Source organism: Erythrolamprus reginae, chromosome 4 (assembly GCF_031021105.1).
Source record: "Erythrolamprus reginae isolate rEryReg1 chromosome 4, rEryReg1.hap1, whole genome shotgun sequence".
NCBI classification, from domain to species: domain Eukaryota; kingdom Metazoa; phylum Chordata; class Lepidosauria; order Squamata; family Dipsadidae; genus Erythrolamprus; species Erythrolamprus reginae.
The window spans coordinates 96,772,098-96,796,728 of record NC_091953.1 but is presented as its reverse complement, the minus strand read 5'-3'; the positions used below and the strand labels follow the sequence as shown (position 1 = coordinate 96,796,728).

Here is a 24,631-nt window from a genome sequence, read left to right as displayed (position 1 = left end):
CTCTATTCTCTCTCGTTCACCATGCCGGCAACAGAGAGAAAAAGAGAGAGAGAGAGCTGGAGAGAGAATGGAGGGCGCCGTTGTCTTCGCCTCCGCCCGCCGGTTCTGCAGCTAAGAGGCAACAGCAGCCATCAGCCTCCTCGCCCTCCCAGACGTTCCCAGCGCCCGGCCACGCACCGCCTCCCGTTAGCCCGGCTGACCTTTCCCTGGTGCCGTTTTCTCTTCATGGCGCAAAGCCACACAGTCCCGGACTCCCGGATTGCTCGCTTTTCCGGCCAGCAAGCGCGGCGCGGCGCTTTCCTGGGCAGATGGCTTTGCTGACCGGGAGAAGCGAGCGAGCGCCATGAAAACGGCAGCAGGGAAAGGTCGGCCGGGCTAACGGGAGGCGGCGCGCGGCCGGGCGCTGGGGACGTCTGGGAGGGCGAGGGGAGCCGGCGGGCGGAGGCGAAGACAACGGCGCCCTCCATTCTCTCTCCGGCAGCGAAGGAGAGGGGGCGGATCACGCCCCAATACAGGAGGCGGAGGAGGAGGAGGAGAGTGGGCGGATCGGACGGGCAATGGGGCAGGGCAGAGAAGCCAGGGGCGCGTTTGGCCAGAGGCACCGTGGGGAGGCAGGGGCGGCCGCGGCTCCCTTTACTCCTACTGCCGGACCTCCCCCGCCCCTGCCTCCTTTTTCCCCGCCTTCCTTCTTTGGGGCCCAGCCGGAAACAGCTGCATCGGGGACAGTTGCGAGCCGGGGGACAGTTGCGAGTGGGAGCTCCATGTTGGAGGCACTGGCGGTCCGGCACTGGCAGTGCCCCGCCCACCTGGAGCTTCCTGCGGCACACCTGACCGTGTCTCGCGGCACACTACTGTGCCGCGGCACACCGGTTGGGAACGCTGCGGTAGCCAATGCAGGTTGCGGAGTGATGTTGAAATATGGGCATACCTTGGAAGGCCCATAACGGCTCGTGCAGCTGTATTTTGCACTAACTGCAGTCTATAAATTTTAATGGTTTAATAATCTTGATAGTGCATTTTCCCTGGAGCTGGTCTGTATTAAATTTTATTGTCAGTTTTTGATATACTCAAACTCACATTCTTTGCCGATTATTTATTATTTTCTATTTAAGGATTTGGAAGTACAAAAACAAATGGACAGAGCAACTTAAGTATGAATCATTCTGGCATAAATAATGTTACTAGCATTAGAACTATATTGGCTTGTTTTTCCTCATTTTGTTTCCCTTTAGTTCTTTGCTTATTTTTAAAAAAGGCAGTTTTTCAAACCTGTATATGAAATTAGAACTGAAATAGGTTGCAGGCAAAGCCTAGAGAATGTTGAAGGAATTTATGGTAGTGGGAGGCGGTTTAGAAAAATGATTGCTCAAGTGCTGAAAATTCAGTTCAATTTCAATTTATTAGATTTGTATGCCGCCCCTCTCCGAAGACTCGGGGCGGCTCACAACAACAATAAAAACAATATAACAATGGAACAAATCTAATAATAAAATTACATTAAAAAACTCCAACAATTTTAAAAACCATACAACACATACATACCAAACATAAAATATAAGAAAGCCTGGGGCAGATGTCTTAATTCCCCCATAGGTGGGTCTTGAGTAACTTGCAAAAGACAAGGAGGGTGGGGGCCATTCTAATCTCCGGGGGAGTTGATTCCAGAGGGCCGGTGCCGCCACAGAGAAGGCTCTTCCCCTGGGGCCCACCAAACGACATTTGTCGACGGGACCCGGAGAAGGCCAACTCTGTGGGACCTTATCGGCCGCTGGGATTCGTGCGGTAGAAGGCGGTTCCGGAGGTATTCTGGTCCAATGCCATGAAGGGCTTTAAAGGTCATAACCAACACTTTGAATTGTGACCGGAAACCGATCGGCAGCCAGTGCAGACCACGGAGTGTTGTAGAAACGTGGGTGAATCTAGGAAGCCCCCACGATAGCTCTTGCGGCCGCATTCTGCATTATCTGAAGTTTCCGAACACTTTTCAAAGGTAGGAAAATGACTCAGACCATGGTCTTCTCCATCTGTAACTCCAAAGTGGAACTGCTCCATGAAGGAACTGGGATTCCCACAAGAAGACCATCTTTATTTGATGGCGGGGATGGGTGATGGCTCTCAAAATTCTGAAAGGTCGTTGGTGCTCTCTGAGCTTGCTTGTCTTCTTGCAGATGTTTCATTACCCAAACTAGATAATATCATCAGGGATGCACAGCAAGGAGAGAACCAAGGATCCTTCTTTTCAACCCTGAGCTACAAATATTTTGCTTTATTGGTGTTCAGTCCCAGTGACAAGCCTTCCCCTCCCAAGAAATTGGCATACACACACTGATTTAACATTAATTATTTACTCCTAATATTTTCTTAGCAATCAGGTCTTTTTAAAAGTTCAAGAAATCATGAAGAAGGCTGTTCAGTGAGACAACTGCTAATTAAAGTCTCAACACCTGGCCAGAGTCCAAACAGATATCCTTCCCTGTAATTTGTGTGAGGTTGGCAGAAAGCACAGAGCTCATTAGCAAGCAATCAGGAAAGCTGAATTTTAACATCAGAAGCTGAACAAGAATGTCTGAGAGAGAGAGAGAACCCAAAACTACATCTGGAATGGAACAATTTTGACTTCCATACCGAAGCATCACGTGGCTAAGCCTTAGATAGTCTAAGTACATGGCCAATTGCTCTACAGATCTATTCACGCAGAGACCTCTTGCTTAGCCACTTCTGCCTTCTAGCAGCTCTGTGTACCCTAGCATCAAGAAGAGGCTCCTCCTCTTCCCCTAAGTCATTCATGTACACCTCAGGACGTGCAGAAGGCCCTGGTTGGCTTTCAGCCTCTGACACCACATCCTCTCTGACGTCCTCGCTATCAGATTCTAATGCCAGGTACATAGGGCTAGGGTACCATGCCACAATTACCTCTTGGTCCTCGGGATCCCTAACCAGCTGCCTAGGACATGGACGGGCCACAACACTTGGTTTCCAAATTCTACCTCCTAGTGAGAGTTAAGCTAGTTGTTTTAACTATCAATTCCATTTTTGCCATTTAAAATATTTTTAGACCTTCTGCAGGAATAGTTTTACTAGAAAACAAAAATACAGATCTGGGAAACCACTATAAAACCAATTGTTTTCTGGGAATAGCTCCCAGTAGTGAACAGCTCCTAATAGAACTTAATTATGCTAAGCCTTATTAGGGTTATACTTTTCATTTATGTGATAGTATTCACTGATTCACCTTCATGGTAGATAAGTATAAGACTGCAAAGAACCGTGCCTAATTTATAATGATTTTATGATACTGATTATGTTATATTAATGTTTTTAATTAACTTTAAATAAAAATTAACATTAGATTTGTACTATGTTGTATTATTGCTATGTTGTGAGTCGCCCCGAGTCTTTGGAGAGGGGCAGCATACAAATCAAATCAATAAACAAACAAACAAACAAATAAAAACAAATAGCATGTTTTCAAAACTGGTGATGTTATTTTTTACTATACTGTCATAAATGGTGAAGTTATTAATACATGCCCCTCGGAACCATATGACATTTCTTTTTTTGTACTGTTACTGATTTTCTGTTTTTGTTTGGAAAAATGGTATGTTTTACTATGCGTCTGTATAGTCACATAGCAGAATCACCTAGGCCACATGTTTTCATAATTACAATAATAAACACCTTTAAACAAAGTAACGCCAGTATGAATGAATTGCATTTGGCTTAGAATTGCTGAGGAGATTCATAACAGTAAACAGATATTCGAATAAGCTAACTGCTTATTACGTAGACACAGATTTTATTCATGAAATATATCAATATATCTGGAGTTTTTGTATGCCTTTATCTTCAAGCTTCTAAAATTAGGCTGCAAGTTATTATTAGACCTTTCCTAACTTTTTTTACATTTGGTTGGGTCCTTATGTTTATGTTTATTTTTTATGGACTATACTCAGCAGGGAATTGAACTAGATGATTTGCAGATTGGATTCTGATTAATTAGCTGGTTGACATAGGAACAAGCAAAATGCAATGTGAATTAAATATTATTCTGTTAGCTTCATTAGGAACTAACTTTAATTATTTTTGCATCGAGTCAGTCTAAGTTTGTTTTCTGAAATCCTTCTTTCCTTCAGGAATGTTTCCAAATATTCCCTAACCTTTTTCTATATTAACATAAAAAGGGAAAATGTTATGGATATCTTCCTGTAACATCACTAACTTCCTTTTGTGTGTGGGCTTGTGTGTTTGTTTGTGTGTGTGTGTACCAATGGGCATATGCAACTGTGATTTTTCCAGAACTGGTCTACCTATGGAATTCTGTCTCCTCTCTTTGTATTTTTGGTATTTGGAAGACTTTGAAAAGATTTAAGAAAATAACAAGGACAGTTTCTACTCGCACAACCAATTTCTCATCCACGGAAATAAAATGAAAGCTAGGGATTTCTGTCCTTTCCCTCTCAGCCTTCTGAACCTGCTGTGTGTGTGCTATAAGCACAACATAAACCATTTGTAATCAGAGCAGCCGTCTGGATGCTGGGAAATGATAATTCATGGCCCTTCTCTGCCTTTCAACTGGTCTAAAAGAAATGAGTCGATAGGAGAAATTTGACTGGCTGAATGAAGTCTCTTCTTCCATATAAGAATATCGCAATCTGATGAAAAGTAGAAATTTATTTATTTATTTATTAGATTTGTATGCCACCCCTCTCCGAAGACTCAAGGCGGCTCACAACAGTAATAAAAACAATATAGCAGTGGAACAAATCTAATATTAAAAAACATATAAAACCCTATCATTATTAAAAAAAACCAAACAGCACATAGTATAAAAAAAAAATCCTGGGGGAAAGGTGCCTAGCGGTATAAGTGAGTCTTGAGTAGTTTACGAAAGACAGGGAGGGTAGGGACAGTTCTAATCTCCGGGGGGAGTTGGTTCCAGAAGGCTCTTTCCCTGAGGCCCGCCAAACGACATTGTTTAGTCGACAGGATCCGGAGAAGGCCAACTCTGTGGGACCTTATCGGTCGCTGGGATTTGTGCAGTAGCAGGCGATTCCGGAGGTACTCTGGTCCAATGCCAAATGAAATGAAACTGAGGGCTTGCAAAGCTAGTGAAAAAGTTAAAGGAAAGCTTGAATTGATTGGATTTCATCTACAGAAGGACTGTCCTCTAGGAAGGAATAGAATTTTCAAGGGTTCTTCAAATGAATCCCCCCCCCATTGCAGAATAGCGTAACACAGGAGTCTTAAGCAATAGGGAACTGTTTCATGAGGTCGGCATGCGCACTTGTGTTTACTAAAGCACTCCATTACCACTTCAATGCACTTGGGCAGAAAATACAGAATATAGTGCAAAAGTTCATTTATTTCAGTAATGCGACTTAATAGATGAAACTAATATATAAGAGAGATTCTTTACAGGCAAAGCAAGATAGTTCAAGCCGTGATTTGTCATAATTGTGATGATTATGGGGTGCACTCATGAAAACCCCAAATCCACAATCTTGCACAAATCATGGCTTGAACTATCTTGCTTTGCATATAATGAGTCTACCTCATATATTAGTTTTACCTTTTAAGTTGCATTACTGAAATAAATGAGCTTTTCATTATATTCTATTTTTTTTAGTTTTACCTGTATGTTAGTTATTTTACCTGTACTGGACTCTTGTGTTCATTTGATTTTTCATGACTGCTTCCTTGTAACCCTATTTAAAATGGAAATTGGTAATTTATTAGGAGGTCTCAACATCGTGTTTACATAATAACCTTTGTTCTGATGTGAAAGCATAACAGTCATGCTTAAATGAACACTCAAACAATGATTTTGACTGCAAAAGCGTGAATGTTTACAAAATAATGAAATTCACAGATTTAGATACTATCCCTTTCTGAGTAAAATGCAAGTGTTCAAAGTGTTTTATTTACTTTGCCATGTTAAAATCTAAAACTTAACTTTAGAAATACAATTCAGATCCTTAGGAAAAGGGGGGAAAGGTAGTCTTGATGATAAGAGAAAATATTATGTTTGAAGATATATAAGTGATGGTAAGATTAGATCATGGGGCATAAGTTCCAGGGAGATTGTCCAAAAAAGTGTTTCTGCAGCTGTTCTGTTGATGCTCTGGCTATTCATTGTATATTTAAAAAAAACCAAACCAACCTTTTAAAAAATCTTGTCAGTGAAGCTGGTCCAAACAGATGTTGCTTCAAGTGATCATGGAGACTTGCCTGTTAAAATGCAGCTGTGCATCATGCAGTTAACAAAACCCCCTCTTTTGTTATGCTAATAGCAAGCTGGTCCAATCAGGTGCTACCTCTAAACATAAAGCCACTGCAAGCATTAGGGTGGTAAAAGGGACCAAGACTCAATGTCTTCCAGCCTACATGATGACATGATGATCATTATAACTAATAGATACTAATGGCATTTATTTTGGTCCTGCTAGAATATACTGGTATGAGCAATTGAGTAAATGTTTGGCAGGACCAAAATCCAAATAGGGGACTATTCAGAATTTTGTCTCTTAAAAGTAATACACTATATTTGATATCTCATGTACGGCCTCATTCTAAAATTACTGTTGTCTCTTCACAGAACATGACAGATTGAACAGGTTAAAGAACTCCATTCTACAACAAGAAAATCTTCAATAATACAATGTCATTGCCAGCTTGACAATGATTAGGAATGACTGGGAAACTGTCTACTACTGGCTAAGCAACATTCATTGGAACATCTGGTCTTTAATCCACAAAATTTGAATGTGGAACCTTGGTCAAATCTAAACAGTGTGATGTTGAAATGAGATGAGGCTCCGAAATGGAACTGTGGCAACTGCATTGATTTTCATCACATCTTTCCTCAGTTTATCATGGTATACAGCATGGCAGAATGGAAAAGGTAAGTCATATCTTTTATGAAAAAAGAGGGTGGGAAGAGGGAAACTAATATAAATACATTTGAAAAGTTCCTCCTAGATGTTTAGATTAAAAGAAACACCATAATGACATTTTTTTTGGGGGGGGGAGAACAGGGCTACAGTGATCCCTCTATTATCGCGAGGGTTCCGTTCCAAGACCCCTCGCGATAATCGATTTTTCGCGATGTAGGGTTGCGGAAGTAAAAACACCATCTGCGCATGCGCGCCCTTTTTTCTATGGCCGCGCATGCGTAGATGGTGGAGTTTGCGTTCCCCGCCGCCCACGCAAAGGGGAAACCCCGATTCGGCTCCTCGCTACTGCTGCGCTACCGAGCAGATCAGCTGTTGGGCGGCCGAAGGAACCTTCCCTGGGTCTTCCCCCTCTTGCTGGCGGGCGGGCGGCGGGCATCAGCGAGGAGCCGGGGTTTCCCCTTTGCGTGGGCGGCCGGGAAGACCCAGGTTGGGGGTTCAGGGGGGTGCTGGGAAGCCCCCCAGGCCGGCTGCGACCTTTTAAAACAGCCGCGCCGGTTCCGAGCTGAGTCCTGAAGCCAAACGCCAAAGGCGAACTTCCGCGTTTGGCTTCAGGACTTAGCTGGGAAGCGGCGCGGCTGTTTTAAAAGGTCGCAGCCGGCCTGGGGGGCTTCCCAGCACCCCCCTGAACCCGGGTTGGGGGTTTGGGGGGGTGCTGGGAAGCCCCCAAGGCCGGCTGCGACCTTTTAAAATAGCCGTGCCGCTTCCGAGCTGAGTCCTGAAGCCAAACGCGGAAGTGGTTTTTTTTTAATTAATATTTTTTTAAAAATCGCGATATAGCGTTTCGCGAAGATCGAGATTGCGAAACTCGAGGGATCACTGTATTTAAATTCAGGCTCAGCAGAAAATCCAGTAAAGGTACAGTGCTTGCTTGCATCTTAAGAAAATGAAATCTAAAATTTAAATGTAGAAGGAAATAGTCTCCTTGCAGATCCCTAGCTTAGAGTTTTCTTCCGATGTATAGCAATAGCATTTAGGCTTATATATCACTCCATAGTACTTTAAAGCACTCTCTGGGCAGTTTACAATCTCCTCATAGTGCCCCAATCTGTGTCTTCATTTTACTGACTTTGGAAGGATGGAAGGCTGAATCAACCATGACACAGTCAGGATTGAACTCCTGGTTGTGGGCAGTTAGTCTGCAATACTGCATTCTAACCATTGCTCCAAATGGTTCCTATCAATGTTTGGCAAAAAAAAAGGGCAAAAGACTATATAAAATTGCAATTACTATATGAATTATGCTCAAGGCGTTCTGATAAGTATTAATGGAAATGTATCAATTTCTGTTTTAGCTGTTATTCTACACCAGAGGTGTCAAACTTTGGTCATCACATTATCATGTGACATATCATTACTTTTCACCCTTTACTAATTGATGATGGGCATAGCCAGCATGTGATGCATCCATCTTGTGAGTTGTGAATTTGACACCCCTGTTCTATACCATAGTTTTGCACAATTTAAAAAAAAGATCACATAGAATTGTAATACTGAATTCAATGAATGTTCGAAGAATGTAGGAGAATGTTGTTATGATCTATTTTCTTATTTAACATGAGTTAATAGATGCAAACATGATAGATGGTATTCTTAAAAAAAAACCTTGGTTGTGATTTTTAATTGTCAATATTTACCAATTCATAAAGAAAAGTTTAATATTTTATGACAATTTTACATGCTGTTGACTGAATCAATTATCCCAGAATCACATTTATAGAAGAGTTTATAGGAATGGCCATTACAATAATGTAACATGTTCAAATTGGTGTTGTTAAATGTGTCCTAATTCATTGTATTATTAACTTGCCATGCACATCTTCAGAGATAAATAATATTTGTGTAATTCATCTGTGGGAATTTTGCATTTTGTGATATCAGTACAGCATTTGCAAAAACAAAACAAAACATCACAAGATAAGCAAATAAGGAATCTACACAATTCAATCTTGGTTACTGGCTTAAGTGGTAATAAAGAGAAAATATACTGTATGTTTCCTGTAAAAATGTACAATGAAGGTTGACTGTAATGTATAAAGTATTTCCCCTTCATTGAATTCATTAAAATATATAAACATAACAAAACCAATAGCATATACAAGATACGGTACTTTAGGAATAAAGGAAGAAGCAAATTCCTCTTGATAGATAGTTAACCTTGTATTAAATATATTTAATACTGGCTTGTACAACATGGTTCACTTCTAAGGTATAAAAAATAGGAACAGAAAAGATTGTGTGGGTTTTGCTAGAAAAATATTAGTGCAATTACTTATTGTCTTTTTCATTGTAACAATTTTTTTGAAAATGATTTTTTTTTTGAAATTTTTGCAATTCCAGAATTTAGCCAGATTGCATATTTGGCACGTTAATTATATATGTTAAATATCTAAACTGGATGTATGGATGGATACAAAAACCAAAACCAGGAGATTGTAAACTGCTTTTTTATTGATGGTTATCACTCTTTATTTCTTTTTAATGTTACAATTTTCAGTAAGTAGGAAATCTATTTTGACTAATGTAAGTGATGTCAAATATCTTCACTTTCCCTACACTACAGTATAAATGGAGGGAAATAATATCTCTGACCATTTTTCAGTTAGCTGAAAATTCATAGGAGACATATCCTGGGAAGGCTGGTTGCCATTGGTGACATGTTTCAGGAGTCTTGTTTCAGAATTGTTCATTATGGCTTACCGCCTAACCTTGTGTAACACGCAAGCCCCACTGAGTTCAAGGTTATTTCTAAACAAATGTATATATAACTGCAGCTTTCATTCATCTTCCTGTGTTCCCTACTGTAGAAGGATGCTATTTCTTCTGAAAGTAATAGGTTGAATGCTTGAAAGTGAAATAGCCTTTTTCTTAAACATTGTTGGATGTGAATAGAACTGTGAAAGAAGTAGGGGTCACTGATTTTTATTGTACAGTAAATTTTAGATTAAGACAGGCTTCCCACACTGCGTATCTGAATTATAGAAAGAGATGGAAGCAGGGAATCTATCACACTGCTTCAAGCAGAGCATTCAAATTAGGAACATATTGTGTCACTCTCTCAGGATTCGCTGGGAAAGATGCTTTCCTTTTCACAAAACTGAGTCCCTAAAAAATGGATCAAGTCGCAAAGACCAATATAACAAATGTTACCTACGTCCTATAAACCCCGCCTTGCTTCAGTATGTGCCATACTCGCCCTGTTTGCAGATAATCCTCAGGTTATGGCCATTTCTTCAATGACCAAAATTACAATAGTGCTGCACAAGTGGTACTTATGCGCAATCCTGGAAGTTTTGGCGATTGCTGCATGCTCCCAATTGCTGTTGTAACCCAAAAGTTACCTTTACCTTTATTTATTTATTTTGGGGGGGATTATAATTACACTTGGAAAGCACCAAGTTCAGCATGTGTAATACAATGTAAGAAACATAGAAGACTGACGGCAGAAAAAGACCTCATGGTCCATCTAGTCTGCCCTTATACTATTTCCTGTATTTTATCTTACAATGGATATATGTTTATCCCAGGCATGTTTAAATTCAGTTACTGTGGATTTACCAACCACGTCTGCTGGAAGTTTGTTCCAAGCATCTATGACTCTTTCAGTCAAATAATATTTTCTTGCTTCTGATCTTTCCCCCAACTAACTTCAGATTGTGTCCCCTTGTTCTTCTGTTCACTTTCCTAACACTTCCCTCCTGGACCTTATTTACCTTTAACATATTTAAATGTTTCGATCATGTCCCCCCTTTTCCTTCTGTCCTCCAGACTATACAGATTGAGTTCATGAAGTCTTTCCTGATACGTTTTATGCTTAAGACCTTCCACCATTCTTGTAGCCCGTCTTTGGACCCGTTCAATTTTGTCAGTAAGGACCCTACTTAGTTTCTCTTGAGATTCTTGACAGAAAAATATTGGAGACTTAGAGCTTATCGGTACAGCAGCCTCCTCTTTATTTCCTTTTAAATGAACAGATGTTTTAAATATGCTTAAAAGCATGGTTAATGTGAATGGGACAAAAACATGGTGAAGATGAAGATGTGCAGTTATTATTAATTGTATGCATCTTCCCCTTTTCTAAGAAATCTCAGTGGATTATACAGGTAGTTATTTACAACTGCAATTGAGCCAAAATTTCTATTGCTACACAAGGACAGTTGTTATGTGGGAGTTTTGCCCCATTATATAACCTATTCTTTCAGGATTGTTAAGAGAATCATTGCAGCTGTTAAGTTAGTAATATGGTTATTAATTTGGTTAAGTAAATCTGGTTACCCCATGGACTTTGCTTGTCAGACAGTTGCAAAAGGTGATCACATGACCACAAGATACTGCAACCCTCATAAATACATGCCAATTTTCAAGTATCCGAATTTTGGTCATGTAACCATGGGAGATGCTGCAACAGTTATAAGTATGAAAAATAGTCGTACGTCACTTTTTTTCAGTGATATTGTATCTTCAATGGTCACTAAATGAATGGTTGTATGTCGAGGACTACCTGTATAGAGTTCTCTTCAGCTTTCACCTGATTCTTTTGATCCAAATCTTGCTCCTCGGCCATAATAATATGCTACACTACACCAGGTCTGTTTGAGCACTTTGTCTTGAAAACCATCATAACTAACTGGATTGAACATCAGGTATAGAAATGTATTGAAAAGAGCTCAGTTAAGATATATATATGAAATAGCTGAAATAGATCTATCCTAATCTCTCTTAATTTTCAAATTCAGCAAAAACATGTGACATGTGCGTGTGTGTATTTATAACTTTTAAAAACCTTTATGTATTTACAATGATAGAGGTTTGGCTCTATTTTTTATTTTGCATAGATCGATTAGACTAAAGGCAATGCAGACAAAACAAATCTCACAAGAAGGTGTTGTTTAAAAATAAATATCCTTGATGTCTAGCATAACTTTCATATTCTTTAGTAGGCAGAAAGAAGAGATCATTTGTTTTATCCTGATTATTATTTTTTTGACTGAGTAGCTACATAATATATTAGACAGGCCGGGAATATGTGTTTATATTTCAAAATACATAGCTCATCTTCATCATGCAAGTAAGCAAATATACTGCTCGAAAAATAAAGGGAACACTTAAACAACAGAATATAACTCCAAGTAAATCAAACTTCTGTGAAATCAAACTGTCCACTTAGGAAGCAACACTGATTGACAATCAATTTCATTTTGTTGTCAGCACATTCAACTTTGTACAGAACAAAGTATTCAATGAGAATATTTCATTCATTCAGATCTAGGATGTGTTATTCGAGTGTTCCCTTTATTTTTTTTTAGCAGTGTATAATATTGCTCTACTACAAAGTTCCCAAACTTTTGTGGCTTTTTCACTTTCTGGGGCAGGGGGAGGAGGAGGGTTCTGAAAAGCTCAAGGCCTGGTAGTGAGCCACAGGCTGGGGATTATGGACTTTGCTCTACTATACTGATCAATTGTTATGGGATGAGATACATACCAAATAAAGATCAACCAGCCAAATTATAGTGTAGCACACAAGCTTTTAGACAAGTTCTATATATGTTTACTAGCAAAGTAATTTTTTATTCAGGTAAATAAAAAATATACTTAGTCAATTTGTTCATGAGTATTTTACTCAGTATTATAAATAAAATATTATACTGTCATAGACTTAATATGTTGAATATATCTAATATTCTTCTATTCTCTATGCAATTTAAAATAATGTGCTTTTTGAAATGATTATCTTTCTGAAACCTGCTGAAGTTCTTAATCAACTTTTCTGAAACTCCTGAAGTTCTTCTACAACTTGGTGACTACATACTAATTATGCTAGCTAAAGTTATTGTTGTGGTAATCTAATGCAACGAGGGATCATCAAGTTAGGTTATATATCTATATCTATATATCGATATCTATAGAGATATATAATCTCTATATGGACCTGGCTAGACTAGACTGGACTGGAATGGAATTTTATTGGCCAAGTGTGTTTGGACACACAAGGAATTTGTCTTGGTGCATATGCTCTCAGTGTACATAAAAGAAAAGAAAAGCTGATCAAGAACCATAAGGTACAAAAGTTAATGATAGTCCAGATAAATATAAGCAATCAAATCATATTATTTTTTTCTGCAGGTGTTCACAGATTAATTGCTTCATTATCTTTACCAGCATGTACAATGGGCTTGGGTTCTTAAGTAGAAAATGGTTCTTAAGTAGAGGCAAAAAAATCTTGAACACCCAGTTCTTATCTAGAAAAGTTCTTAAGTAGAGGCATTCTTCAGTAGAGGTACCACTGTATAGTCTTAGGCTGCATTAATAGAGAGTTAGAATCAAGATCATGTGTTAATACTGCTTTACAATACCTTGGGAAGACCGCACTTGGAATACTGCATCCAGTTCTGATTGATCTAATACAAAAAGATGTTGAGATAAAGAGTACAGAGAAGAGCAACAAAGATGATTAAGGGACTGGAGGCTGAAACCTATGAAGAATGGTTGCAGGAACTATTGTATGTCTAGTTTAATGAAAAGGAAGACTGGGGGACATAATAGCAGTGTTCCAAAACCTAAGGAGTTATCACAAAGAAGAGGGAGTCAACCTATTCTCCCAAAAAGCTGAAGACAGGACAAGAAGCAATGGTTGGAAACTAATCAAGGGAAGAAGCAAGCTAGAACTAAGGATAAATTGCCTGGTAGTTAGAACAATTAATCAGTGGAACAACTTGTCTCCAGAAGTTGTGGATGTTACAATGCTAGAAGTTTTAAAGAAAAGATTGGACAACCATTTGTCTGAAATGTTATAGGGCAATGATGGCAAACCTATGGCATGGGTGCCACAGGTGGCATGCAGAGCCATATCTGCTGGCACACAAGCTGTAGCTCTAGCTGAGCTGCAACATGCATGTATGTGCCAGCCAGCTGATAATTGGCTCACACAGAAGCTCTGGGAGGGCGTTTTTGGCTTCCAGAGAGCCTCCAGGGAGATGGGGGAGGGCATTTTTACTCTTCCCCGGCTCCAGCAAATCCTTTGGAGCCTGGGGAGGGCGAAACATGAGCTTACTGGGCCCACCAGAAGTTGTGAAGCAGGGCATTTCTGGCCTCCAGAGGGCCTCTGGGGGGGTGGGGGAAGCTGTTTTCGCTCTCCCCAGGCATTGAATTATGAGTGTGGGCACTCACACATGCCCAAAAGTGCATGCCCATGCTCTTTTGGCACCTAAGGGAAAAAAGGTTCGCCATCACTGGTATAGGGTTTCCTGTCTGAACGGTGAGTTGGACTAAAAGATGTCTAAGATCCCTTCCAACTATCTTATTCTATTATTACAAGAGTGGGAAAGACTCTCAAGTGCTGCTTAAGAGTTTCATAAGAACAAATTACTGGGTGTTGCCTTTAATCTGATGCAACAAAGTTTTTCTTCCTTCTAAGATTTTATTTCTGAAAAGCAATTATTTAGCGTATACTAAAGTTTTTATCTACCATCACTTTATTAGCTTTACCAAATAAATCATCAACAGTATATTTTGGATGAAAGGATTTAATTACACTAGCATACTTGCTTAAGGGAGCACAATTCAAGAGCACAACAGATGTTTAAATTATCAATGTAATTGGCACAGTGTTAATTTGGCATGGTGTAAAAAATAATTTCAGCCACAGGTTTCGGTTGTAAATAATTTAGCATTGGAAAATCTCAAGCCCTAATTTGGCACTTAGTACGTACTTCACATTAATGAAATTCCAAAAGATAACAGAATTTTTTAAATAAACAATGTCATTATTATGCTGAAGAAGTTGAATGAAGGCATATTTTCAATGAAGTATTTTCAATTTATATACAAAAATTATATTTAATACAATGCAAACTGGAACTATGTTCTTTCACAGGAAATAATAATCAGATGTGATCAATTATGCTCATGAAGTGAAGAAAGTTCTTCGAAGACTCTGATTTTGGAGAAAAGAGGACATTATAAACGTGCCCACAAAATATCATCTTTGTCTCCTTTACGTAGCAAGCCTTATTCCTTCATAACTAAACTTTCTCATGGGCTCAGAAAAAGTCATACCACGCCCAGTGAGTACTGTATCTTAGCAGCAGGTGTAATCTTGAAATTCAACTTTCAGAAAGCATGTTTACATTTTGAGAGGAATCTTGGTTCATATACCTGGAACTATATTCAGAAATCAATTCTGGGTTTTAAAATTTTTATGGTTTTTTTCAATTCTGAGAATATCTTTACAATGCAACTAGCAATTAATGTGGGTGGATTTAGTTTTTTGAATCTGGAGCATCATGCTTACCTATTGTCTAGGTAAGTACTGAAAATCAGCACACCTGTGTATTTTTATAAATAAGCTGGATTCCAACAAACCAACACAGCAGCAACTAGAGCCTAGGGTTTTTACTGATTTTGTTGGATTCCTATAATGTTTGTGTTTCATACTTGCTTCCTAAAGCAGTGGGGCCTTTAGGAAACAGGTGGCAGTTGAAAACCAGCAGTTGGTATTAATTTGATTTGGGCAACTTTGGAATATATGGAGCCTTTGTTGAATGAATGTAGGATAAAAATGCACTGGAATTCTAGTATCACTGGAAACAATTATATCAGTTAAAAGTATTGGAATGGAAGGTCTAATAAAAGAAGATTTTACCCTTTTTCCGTGCTAAATTGATTTTATAGGAAGACACAACGTTAAAAAAAAGAATATACTCTTTAACAATTGGGGAATCGATGGTGACAGAGACAAAAAGAAAAAGAAAGTTGCACTGTGTCTCTTAATTGATTGTGCTAAATTTGTCCCTTGTTGCTTTAAAAAAAATAGCTAGATAAATTAGTGTATGTGAATAGCTACAGAAATACATTTAGTCCTTGACTTAAACAACCAGTCTAGGTTTAGAAGAGACCCTTTTTAGTTTTGGGGGCTGTAAAGGAGATAGGGAAGGGGGAGAAGTGTATTTCAGATTTGCATGATTCTATAAATGTAGCTTTACAATAAAATAGAATTAGCTCCTCTAGTCATGTTTCCTATCTGGTCTGTCCCAGAAGGCCAATAGGTTCAGAGAGGACCCCCCCCCACTTAAAAAGTATGTAGAATAGCTTTTCAAACAGATTCTCCCTAGAATGTAGAATGTTCTGTAGTAGGGATGGTGGGAGAAAAACCCAGCAACTTCATTTGAGGAAGCTCCAGGGGCCAACTTACCACATTCCAGGTCAGGTCAGGAAATAGACTCCATACATTTGACTGGAACCATTATTTACTGATCTAGATTATAATAACACAATCTTAAAAGTTGACTCAATCAATTTGATCTATGACTAAAATAGAGTCCATGTTTTTCATTTTCTCCCTCTTATACTTTATCAATGAGGGTTGAAACAGCATGAGCTGCTTTCTCGTGCTTTTCATCCTTTTGTTATATAACCATTTCTGCATAGTTTCTCCCTCAGAGATGGCAGAATTTATCTCAAAGTATGTCCAACAACTACTACACTTAAATCTCTGGAAGCACACACCTTTTGCCCAATGGGGCGAAAAAAAACATTGCAATATTACAGCACATACATTATTCCTCCTGGGTATATATATGACATCACAATCTACATGAAAACATATAACAATTGAGTCAATGCTGCAGACACAATTGCCTTGCTTTCTTCCCCCATGTTTCCTGCAGACACCACTGCTTAGAAAGCAAAGTATCAAAGTATTAAAATACCATAGCTTCACAAATAGGAATCCAACAAAATCAATAAAAACTCTAGGCTGAAGTTGCTGCTGTGTTGATTTGTTGGAATTCAATTTTTTGTCTATGGAGGTGCACAGGTGTGAATAATTCTTTCTTCGTGCATCACCTGCTATAAGGTTTGTTTGTGTATGTGTGTGTGTGTCAGATAGATCTACTATTCCAATGTTCCCTTGGTATAACTTGCAATCTGATCTAACCAGAGAATTCAATCTAGTCAATTTCATAACCTCAGTTTCACAATACCTGTAGAAAATTGGCAAGAATGATTTTCCCTGTGTATATAAGTAGTATAAATTTTCCTTGCCACATCCTACGCGTAAATCAGATAACATTACACAATGAAACATTCGGTACTCTACAAAGTATGGAAGCTGTGGTTATAGAAGGCTTGTTGTGATATACTTTTTGAAGTATCATGTCATCAGGAGGAGGTGACAGCATGCAGTGCGTGTTCTTTGAATGAGGCGGTCGTCAAAATGGTAGAACATAATAAGTGTTTTCCATGTCTCAAAAGAGCAATGGCTGCAAAACTGAGGCTTGTACTGGTAATCCTTTGATCGCAATTGAGCCCAAAATTTGTGTTGCTAAGCAAGATATTTGTGATTTGTAGGTTTTGCCTTGATTTATGACCTTTGTTGCTGCAGTTGTTAAGTGAATCATCGTAATTGTTAAGTTAGTGACAAGGTAGTTAGGTGAATCTGGTTTTCTTACCAACATTGCTGGTAAGAAGTTTGCAAAAGTGGATCATATGACTTTGGGACTGTCATAGATCTGAGTCAGTTGCCACGTGTCTGAATTTTGATCACCTGACTAGGGGATGCTGCAATGGTCATAAATGTGAAAAAGAGTCATACGTTACTTTTTTCAGTGCTATTGTAACTTCAAATAGTCACTAAATGAATGATTTAGCTGAGGATTACCTGTGCTATGGCAGAAAGCTGTTGTCACAGCTAATATACGGTACAGTGTGTTGTTTTCTACCAGTTGCATAACAAAAGCAATCAAATATAATGAATGCGCTTTTTGTTTTTTGGACAGCTAATATTAGTTTGCTTGTGCTCAGATATATCTTAAAAAAAGGACCTGTGGATAAATATATATATATAACAAATACTGATTTGTACCACTAAAATGTTATGTGGGAAGATCATTAACTAAAAATAACACACAAGTTGTTTTTCTATGTCAAACAGTTTAGCCTCTTTTTCTCCTTATATATCCATCCAGCCTATGCTCACAAATGAACATGAAGTTTTCAATGAATTTCTCAAGGAAAATCAAAGGTTTCAAACGATATACAGTGGTACCTCATGATACGAACCCCTCGGAAAACAAACTTTTCGAGATACGAACCCAGGGTTGGGAATTTTTTTGCCTCTTCTTACAAACTTTTTTCACCTTACGAACCTGCCTCCACCACTGGGATGCCCCACCTCCAGACTTTCGCTGCAAGCCAAGTGCCAGTTTTTGTGATCCTGGGATCCCCTGAGGCTCCCCTCCATGGGAAACCCCACCTCCAGACTTCCGCAAAAACTCGATGCTGTAGGGAAATCCCAGGAGGGGAATCCCAGGATCGAAAAAACGGGCAAAGTAGGGGAGGGGGGACCAAAAACAGGAAGAAAAGACCCATGGAGCTCAAGGGAGGAGAAAGGTGTGGGGGAGATGAGCAGGACGGGGTGGACAAAAACAGGAGGGAAAGACCCATGGAGCTCAAGAGAGGCTCTTTTCGCCTTGCTTCATTGGGACTGCCACCTCTTGCCAGCTCTCGCTGACCCTCCCCCCTACTCCGTTAGCCTCAGTTTCGTCTGCCCGCAGCTTTTTTAAAAAAAACCTTAATGTTTTGTGTTTTCCTTATGGGCTTGCACGCATTATTGGCTTTTCCATTGATTTCTATGGGAAACATTGTTTCATCTTACGAACTTTTCACCTTACGAACCTCGTCATGGAACCAATTAAGTTCGTAAGACGAGGTATTACTGTAATTAATATCTTGAAACTATACCCTCCCAACCATCTAGGAAAGGTTTTAAAAAGAGAGTGCATTTCACAATGCTATCCTACTCAAATAGTGAGAAGAACATTTTATAGTGGCTCTACTCTCAAGTCAATAATCATAGGGGAAGAATTACCTAGCACAATTACTATTACTCTAGTATGGGGCACCATGTTATTTAGCATCTGTGTGAAACTACGGAAAGAGACCACGGTCTGAATCAGAATGAGGTATTGTAAATATGTGATGATGTTCAGTTATGTACTGTATTTCTATTGCCAAGTTAGTGCTTCAAGACACTCACATCCAGAAACAAGCTCAGGCTAAATTTTAGCAAGTTGGAATGGCTACACATTCCCATTTGGACATTATCATTTAGGTGTGTACTCAGTTTTGTTGCCAGCAGTTTAGACACTAATGACTGTTTGTTTTGTTATTTGGAGGGGACAGCATATTTACACTCTTATACAATTCTATACTCACTACTTTACATTGTAGCCAAGTGTCATTTCTTCAGTGTTGTCACATGAAAAGATGTTACATACTTACATATTTAGAAAATGTGATGGGTGTACTCACTTCTGTGGCATATTGTATTTCATAAAGGGAAGTCAGTTTTTTCAGCCTCATTGGACCCTCTCCATCAGCCAAAATTGTAATATTATTAAACTTTTATTAAAAGGATTTGCCTGTAAAATTTTGCAATGTTTGAATTTTTAAAATTTTTAAAGTTTAATTTGGGGTGATTGTGGTGGATATTGTTTTAGAGGTTAGCTGGCACTATGTGCTGACCTCACATTAGAACTCATCCATAATTTACAAGCATTTTAAATGTTTGTAATCCATGAACAATGTGTTTCAGTTGTAATCTGAGATATGCTCTTGATACAAATTACTTTCCTGCTTTTCAAGAGAAGATATAATTTCTTGATAAGCAGGAAAGTTGTTTAGTTGGTAATGGTAGATTAATTCACTGAACAATCATAGTGATAAACAATTGGCTAAACAGGCATGTTTTTTAAAAAATAAATCCATATTATATTTCCTTGAGAGAAAGAAGAAAGGGAACCCTTTTTTCAACATCCTAACAGATTAAGAGCTTTTAGGCGACTTTCTAATCTTCACTGTTTGAACAATCTACTTCTCAATTTAGTCTTGTAAAATAAGATGAACCTTGATTAGTACCTTGTTTCCTCATTTATATTGTCTTTGGTTTATGTGTGTATTTATATCCTACCACTTAATCTTGGTGCACCACTCCAGAGAGTTAATGCAGTATGAGTTAGAATCAATAAAACACTTGAATAATTAATAGAAACTATAATAATAGAATAAAAATAAAGTTGAAGTCCACCTACCTTGATGCAGACAAGGTTGAGAAATGCTGATTTAGAGTCACTTTGATGCAGGGGTTAAGGACAAGGGGTTAGAAACCAAGAGAAACATATTGGACATTTATTAAGATGCAATTAAATACAATGAATTTTGGAACAAAATTTGTAAACGTAATAGATGCGATATAGTCAAATCAGACAGCAAAAATTATATTAAATAATGAGCAACTAGAAAAATTTGAAATTTTTAAAGGTGTGAGACAGGGCTGTCCTCTCTCACCTTTATTATTTATTTTAACTTTAGAAGCCTTACTGATAAAGATAAGAGCAAACAATAAAATTCAAGGATTAACCATAGGAAAAGAAACTTATAAAGTGCAAGCCTTTGCTGATGATTTGACTTTTATAATTGAAAATCCCATAATAACTACACCCATTTTGATAGAAATGATAGAAGAATATGGCAAAGTAGCGGGCTTAACAATAAATACAAATAAGACGCAATTAGTTGTTAAAAATATGACAGAAATACAGAAAAGACAACTAGAATATATTACAAAAATGAAGATAGTCAAAAAAGAGAAGTACTTAGGAATCTGGATTACATCTAAAACCATATCTTTAAAAAATGACAACTATATGAAACTCATTGGTGAAATTAAAAAAGATCTAGAAATATGGAATAATTTGAAATGATCTTTTATAGGGAGAATTTCTACAATTAAGATGAATATATTACCTAAGATATTGTTTTTATTTCAGGTATTATCGATAAATCCAGGTGGGAAGTTTTTTAAGGACCTAACAGTGATAGTTAGGAAATTTATATGGCAAGGTAAGAAAGCAAGAATAAAATTAAGCGCATTAGAAGATATAAAAGAAAGAGGAGGATTTGCATTACCAAATTGGAAGACTTACTACCAGGCACCAGCCCTATCTTGGATCAAAGATTGGATAACATTAGAAAATAGAAGAATATTAAATTTAGAAGGCTATGATCTCATGCTTGGCTGGCATGCCTTTATTTGGTATGAAAAGGATAAAACACATTCCTACTTTAAGAGACATATAATAAGAAAATATTTATTAGAAGTTTGGAAAGATATAAAGAAAGATAATATTTTAACAATTCCAGAATGGATTTCTCCACTAGATGCGATTTGCCACCCTAATTTAATGCAGGAAAAGAAGACACTAAAATATAAAGAATTATTAGATGACCAAATGAAATTAAAATCAAGACAAAAATTACAGGATGAAGGAATAATAATAGATTGGTGGCAATATATACAGATACAGTCTAGACATCAAAAAGGTATCAAAATATATTTATTTATGAAGAGTAAAAATTTCCTAGGTAATTTGTTAATAACAAATCAGAGTAAACTAATAGGGAAGGTATATAAATATATGATAGGTTATAAAAACATAGACCAGACGTTAAAAGATAATATGATAAGTTGGTGCAAAAATCTAGGAAGAGATATTGATTTACAAATGTGGGAGAAAGTCTGGACATCCAATTTGAAAATGACAAAATCAGTTTCATTAAAAGAAAATCAAATTAAGATGTTTTATAGGTGGCATCTGCCACCAAATAGAATAGCAAAGATGTTTCCTAACATGTCCCTAAATTGTTGGAAATGTAAGCGAGAAATAGGTTCTTTCTATCATCAGTGGTGGACTTGCCAGAAAACTAAGTCATATTGGAATACAATAGAAAAGTGGATAAAAGAAATTATCTTGCAGGACATTAAGAAAATGCCAGAATTTTTTTAATTGGGTATAACGAATCAAAAATTTAAAAAGGATATATTTTTAAAAATTATTCATATCCTAACAGCAGCTAGGATAGTATTCGCACAGAATTGGAAGGGAGGAGATATTCCCAAGGAAGAGGATGTAATTAAAAAAAATTATAGAGTGTGCCGAAATGGATATGATGACAAGGCGGTTAAATAATCATGAAGAATCAGAATTTTATGAGATTTGGAATAAATTGTATATATGGTTAAGTAAAAGAGAAAAAATTAAATTTAAATGACTCGAAAGTATGTATAGATATTAGAAATAGCTTTATTTTGTTAACTTTATACATAATAAGGATATAATAACAAAAATTCTTCTTTACATTCGATTTATTATATTAATTTTACAAGTTATTAGTGAACTTTTTTTTCTGTATTAGCAAGACTTCAAAAATAAGTGGGGTAACTGTAACCCCAAATAGATGTTACATGTATGTATGTCATGTTTGTCTTTTTATGAAAATTTAATAAATTTATATATATATATAAAAAAAGAAACCAAGATAAACACAAAATCAACTAGGAGACTTAGGAAGAAGGCAATGGCAAATTACTTCCAAAAAAAAAATAAACTTTCAAGTAAACTGCCAGGACTTGTCAGGAGTTTACTCAAAGGCATATGTGTGTGTACACACACAAATAAACTGGGTGGGTGGGTGGATATATTACTTACGTTTAAAGTAGCCTTTTCACCATCTAAAACGCCAACTTCTCCCAAAATACATCCTAACTAAACAGGGCAAGTCTCTCTCTAAGCAAAAGGGTGGATATATGTTTAGAAGCTTGAGATTTGTTTAATTTTTAGAGGCCAAGATTGGTGAGGTGATGATGGTAGAAGAATGGAATTTTTCTTTTTCTAAGGATTGTTTGTAATTTTCCTTTTGAACCTTTTTTAGTCATATCTTTTAGGATTTATACTTTATGATTTTGTGGGGTTTGCCCCACAATGTTTTTTGGGGAAAATACCATAATGCTTGTCGATTGTGACACTATTATTTTGCGAATCAGATGATTGGAATGTTACTAGCAACTACACAAATGTGCATTTGAGAGTTGTAGGTTGGAAAGAGACTGGCAAAATGGAAGCAAAGTGAGATAAGGTTTTAATACAGAAAGAAAGTGGTTACACAAGACTAACAACAGAAATTAATATAATTTTGCATCCAGGAAGTGCCTAAGACATGTAGAGTTCCCCCTAACAAAAGCTGACTGTGGAGAGGGATCTTAGTGACTGACAGGTTTTGTAACATTTTTAGCATAGTATAGAACAACATACTGTATGCAGTTTATGGAGTCATAGGATGGAATAGTTTATTAGTGTCACAAAAAACACAAGAATAGGAAAAATACTTCTTCACTAATTTTGACGCCAATATTAAGAGCTGCCTGCAGTTCCCTCTAGATAAGATGGGTGGCACAGAATACAGCCCATAAATCAAATAATATCAATAAATTAATAAAAATAAACAATGTAGTTATTTCAATAAAATAGTACAAAATAATAGAATAGCTGTAATATCATTGCCAGGAGCACATGGAGAGTGCCACTTATCCACATAAGTAATTTATAGCATCATGCAGCCATCACTATTTTGAAACATCACTAGTGTTGATAGGTTTTATATCTCTACAGCAATGGCAGGATGATAGTATAAATCAGAAGCATAAATAGTCTCTATGTGAATGTGATCTGATGCGTTTACAAGGAATGGATGAATAAATGACTGATTGAGATATACACACGGATAGTATTCCACATTAGTACAAGTAGCAGTGAGATGTCTGAGGTGTCCTATGAAGCCACCAGTTGCCCCAAATACCGTTGAAATAACTTTAGCATATATATCTGAAATGTTCCATTGGAACAGAAATATTGCTACTGCGAATACATTCCTCTCTGTCAGTTTTGGATATATGCCAAAATGGACCATAAGCCTCAGGAAATCTTGGTACATTTCCATTGTCAGGCATGAGTGAGTAGCAAATCAAGCTCTCAGTTTGGTACAACATCCCTTCTTTAGCTGGAGCTTACAAGATAACCTAGAATTAAGTTGACATTTCTTAGGAATATAAAACCAAAGAATGCCTGGCTAGTCCATCCATGTATTTAAATGTCTATTGTAGAAAGTATTGTGAAACAAAACTAAAGGAAATTGCAGGCAGAATTAAATAATTTTATATGAAATAAATCAGTTAAATAAATCAGTTAAATTTTATATGAAATAAATCAGTTAAAATACATTTAATTTCTGATGTGCTCTGGATTAGACATTGATTTTTTACCATCTCCTAAAAATTCCTTGAGACAAAGGTAGCTTTGGACATCTATGTTGTACCTCTCCTTAGTTTTATTTTTAGCCCATGAATCAATACGTGCTTTTCTTTAAATGTTAAATGTTCTTAATATCTATGAGGAAATTCTGATATAGATATAAAATAATATGTATTTTAAAATCATTTTAATCGCATACTACAAAATTGATTGTAATAAAAGCAGGGCATTGTCATGGAATAGTTATAACTAGTCTTTACATTTTTAAAGAAAAAATACACATGGGACTTCTATTCATTTTTATAAACTACTCACTGATGGCAAACAAGACATGCACAGATCACCATCGTAGCTGCAGATGGTCACTAAGCAAGGACTATCTGCGTGTTTTTTGGGTGGTCTTGAAGTAGTTCCAAAGTATAACTTATTAGTGTTGGGAGACAAACTAGGAGAAAAAAATATCTATGAAGTAAATGTTCAGAATGCCTATGAGGTAATAATAGAGTCATATATTGAGTGATCTTCAATGTACTTTCT

General features: G+C 37.3%; 1 protein-coding gene across 1 annotated transcript in view; it reads left to right on the top strand.

Moving 5' to 3' along the window:
- Positions 1 to 24,631, top strand: part of MGAT4A (alpha-1,3-mannosyl-glycoprotein 4-beta-N-acetylglucosaminyltransferase A) — a 91,363-nt gene that overhangs the window by 10,187 nt on the left and 56,545 nt on the right. The window contains exon 2 of the mRNA XM_070750971.1: positions 6,596 to 6,901. Within this exon, the coding sequence (XP_070607072.1) occupies positions 6,808 to 6,901 (94 nt within the window). The 5' untranslated portion in view covers positions 6,596 to 6,807. The remainder of the gene's footprint in view (positions 1 to 6,595; positions 6,902 to 24,631) is intronic.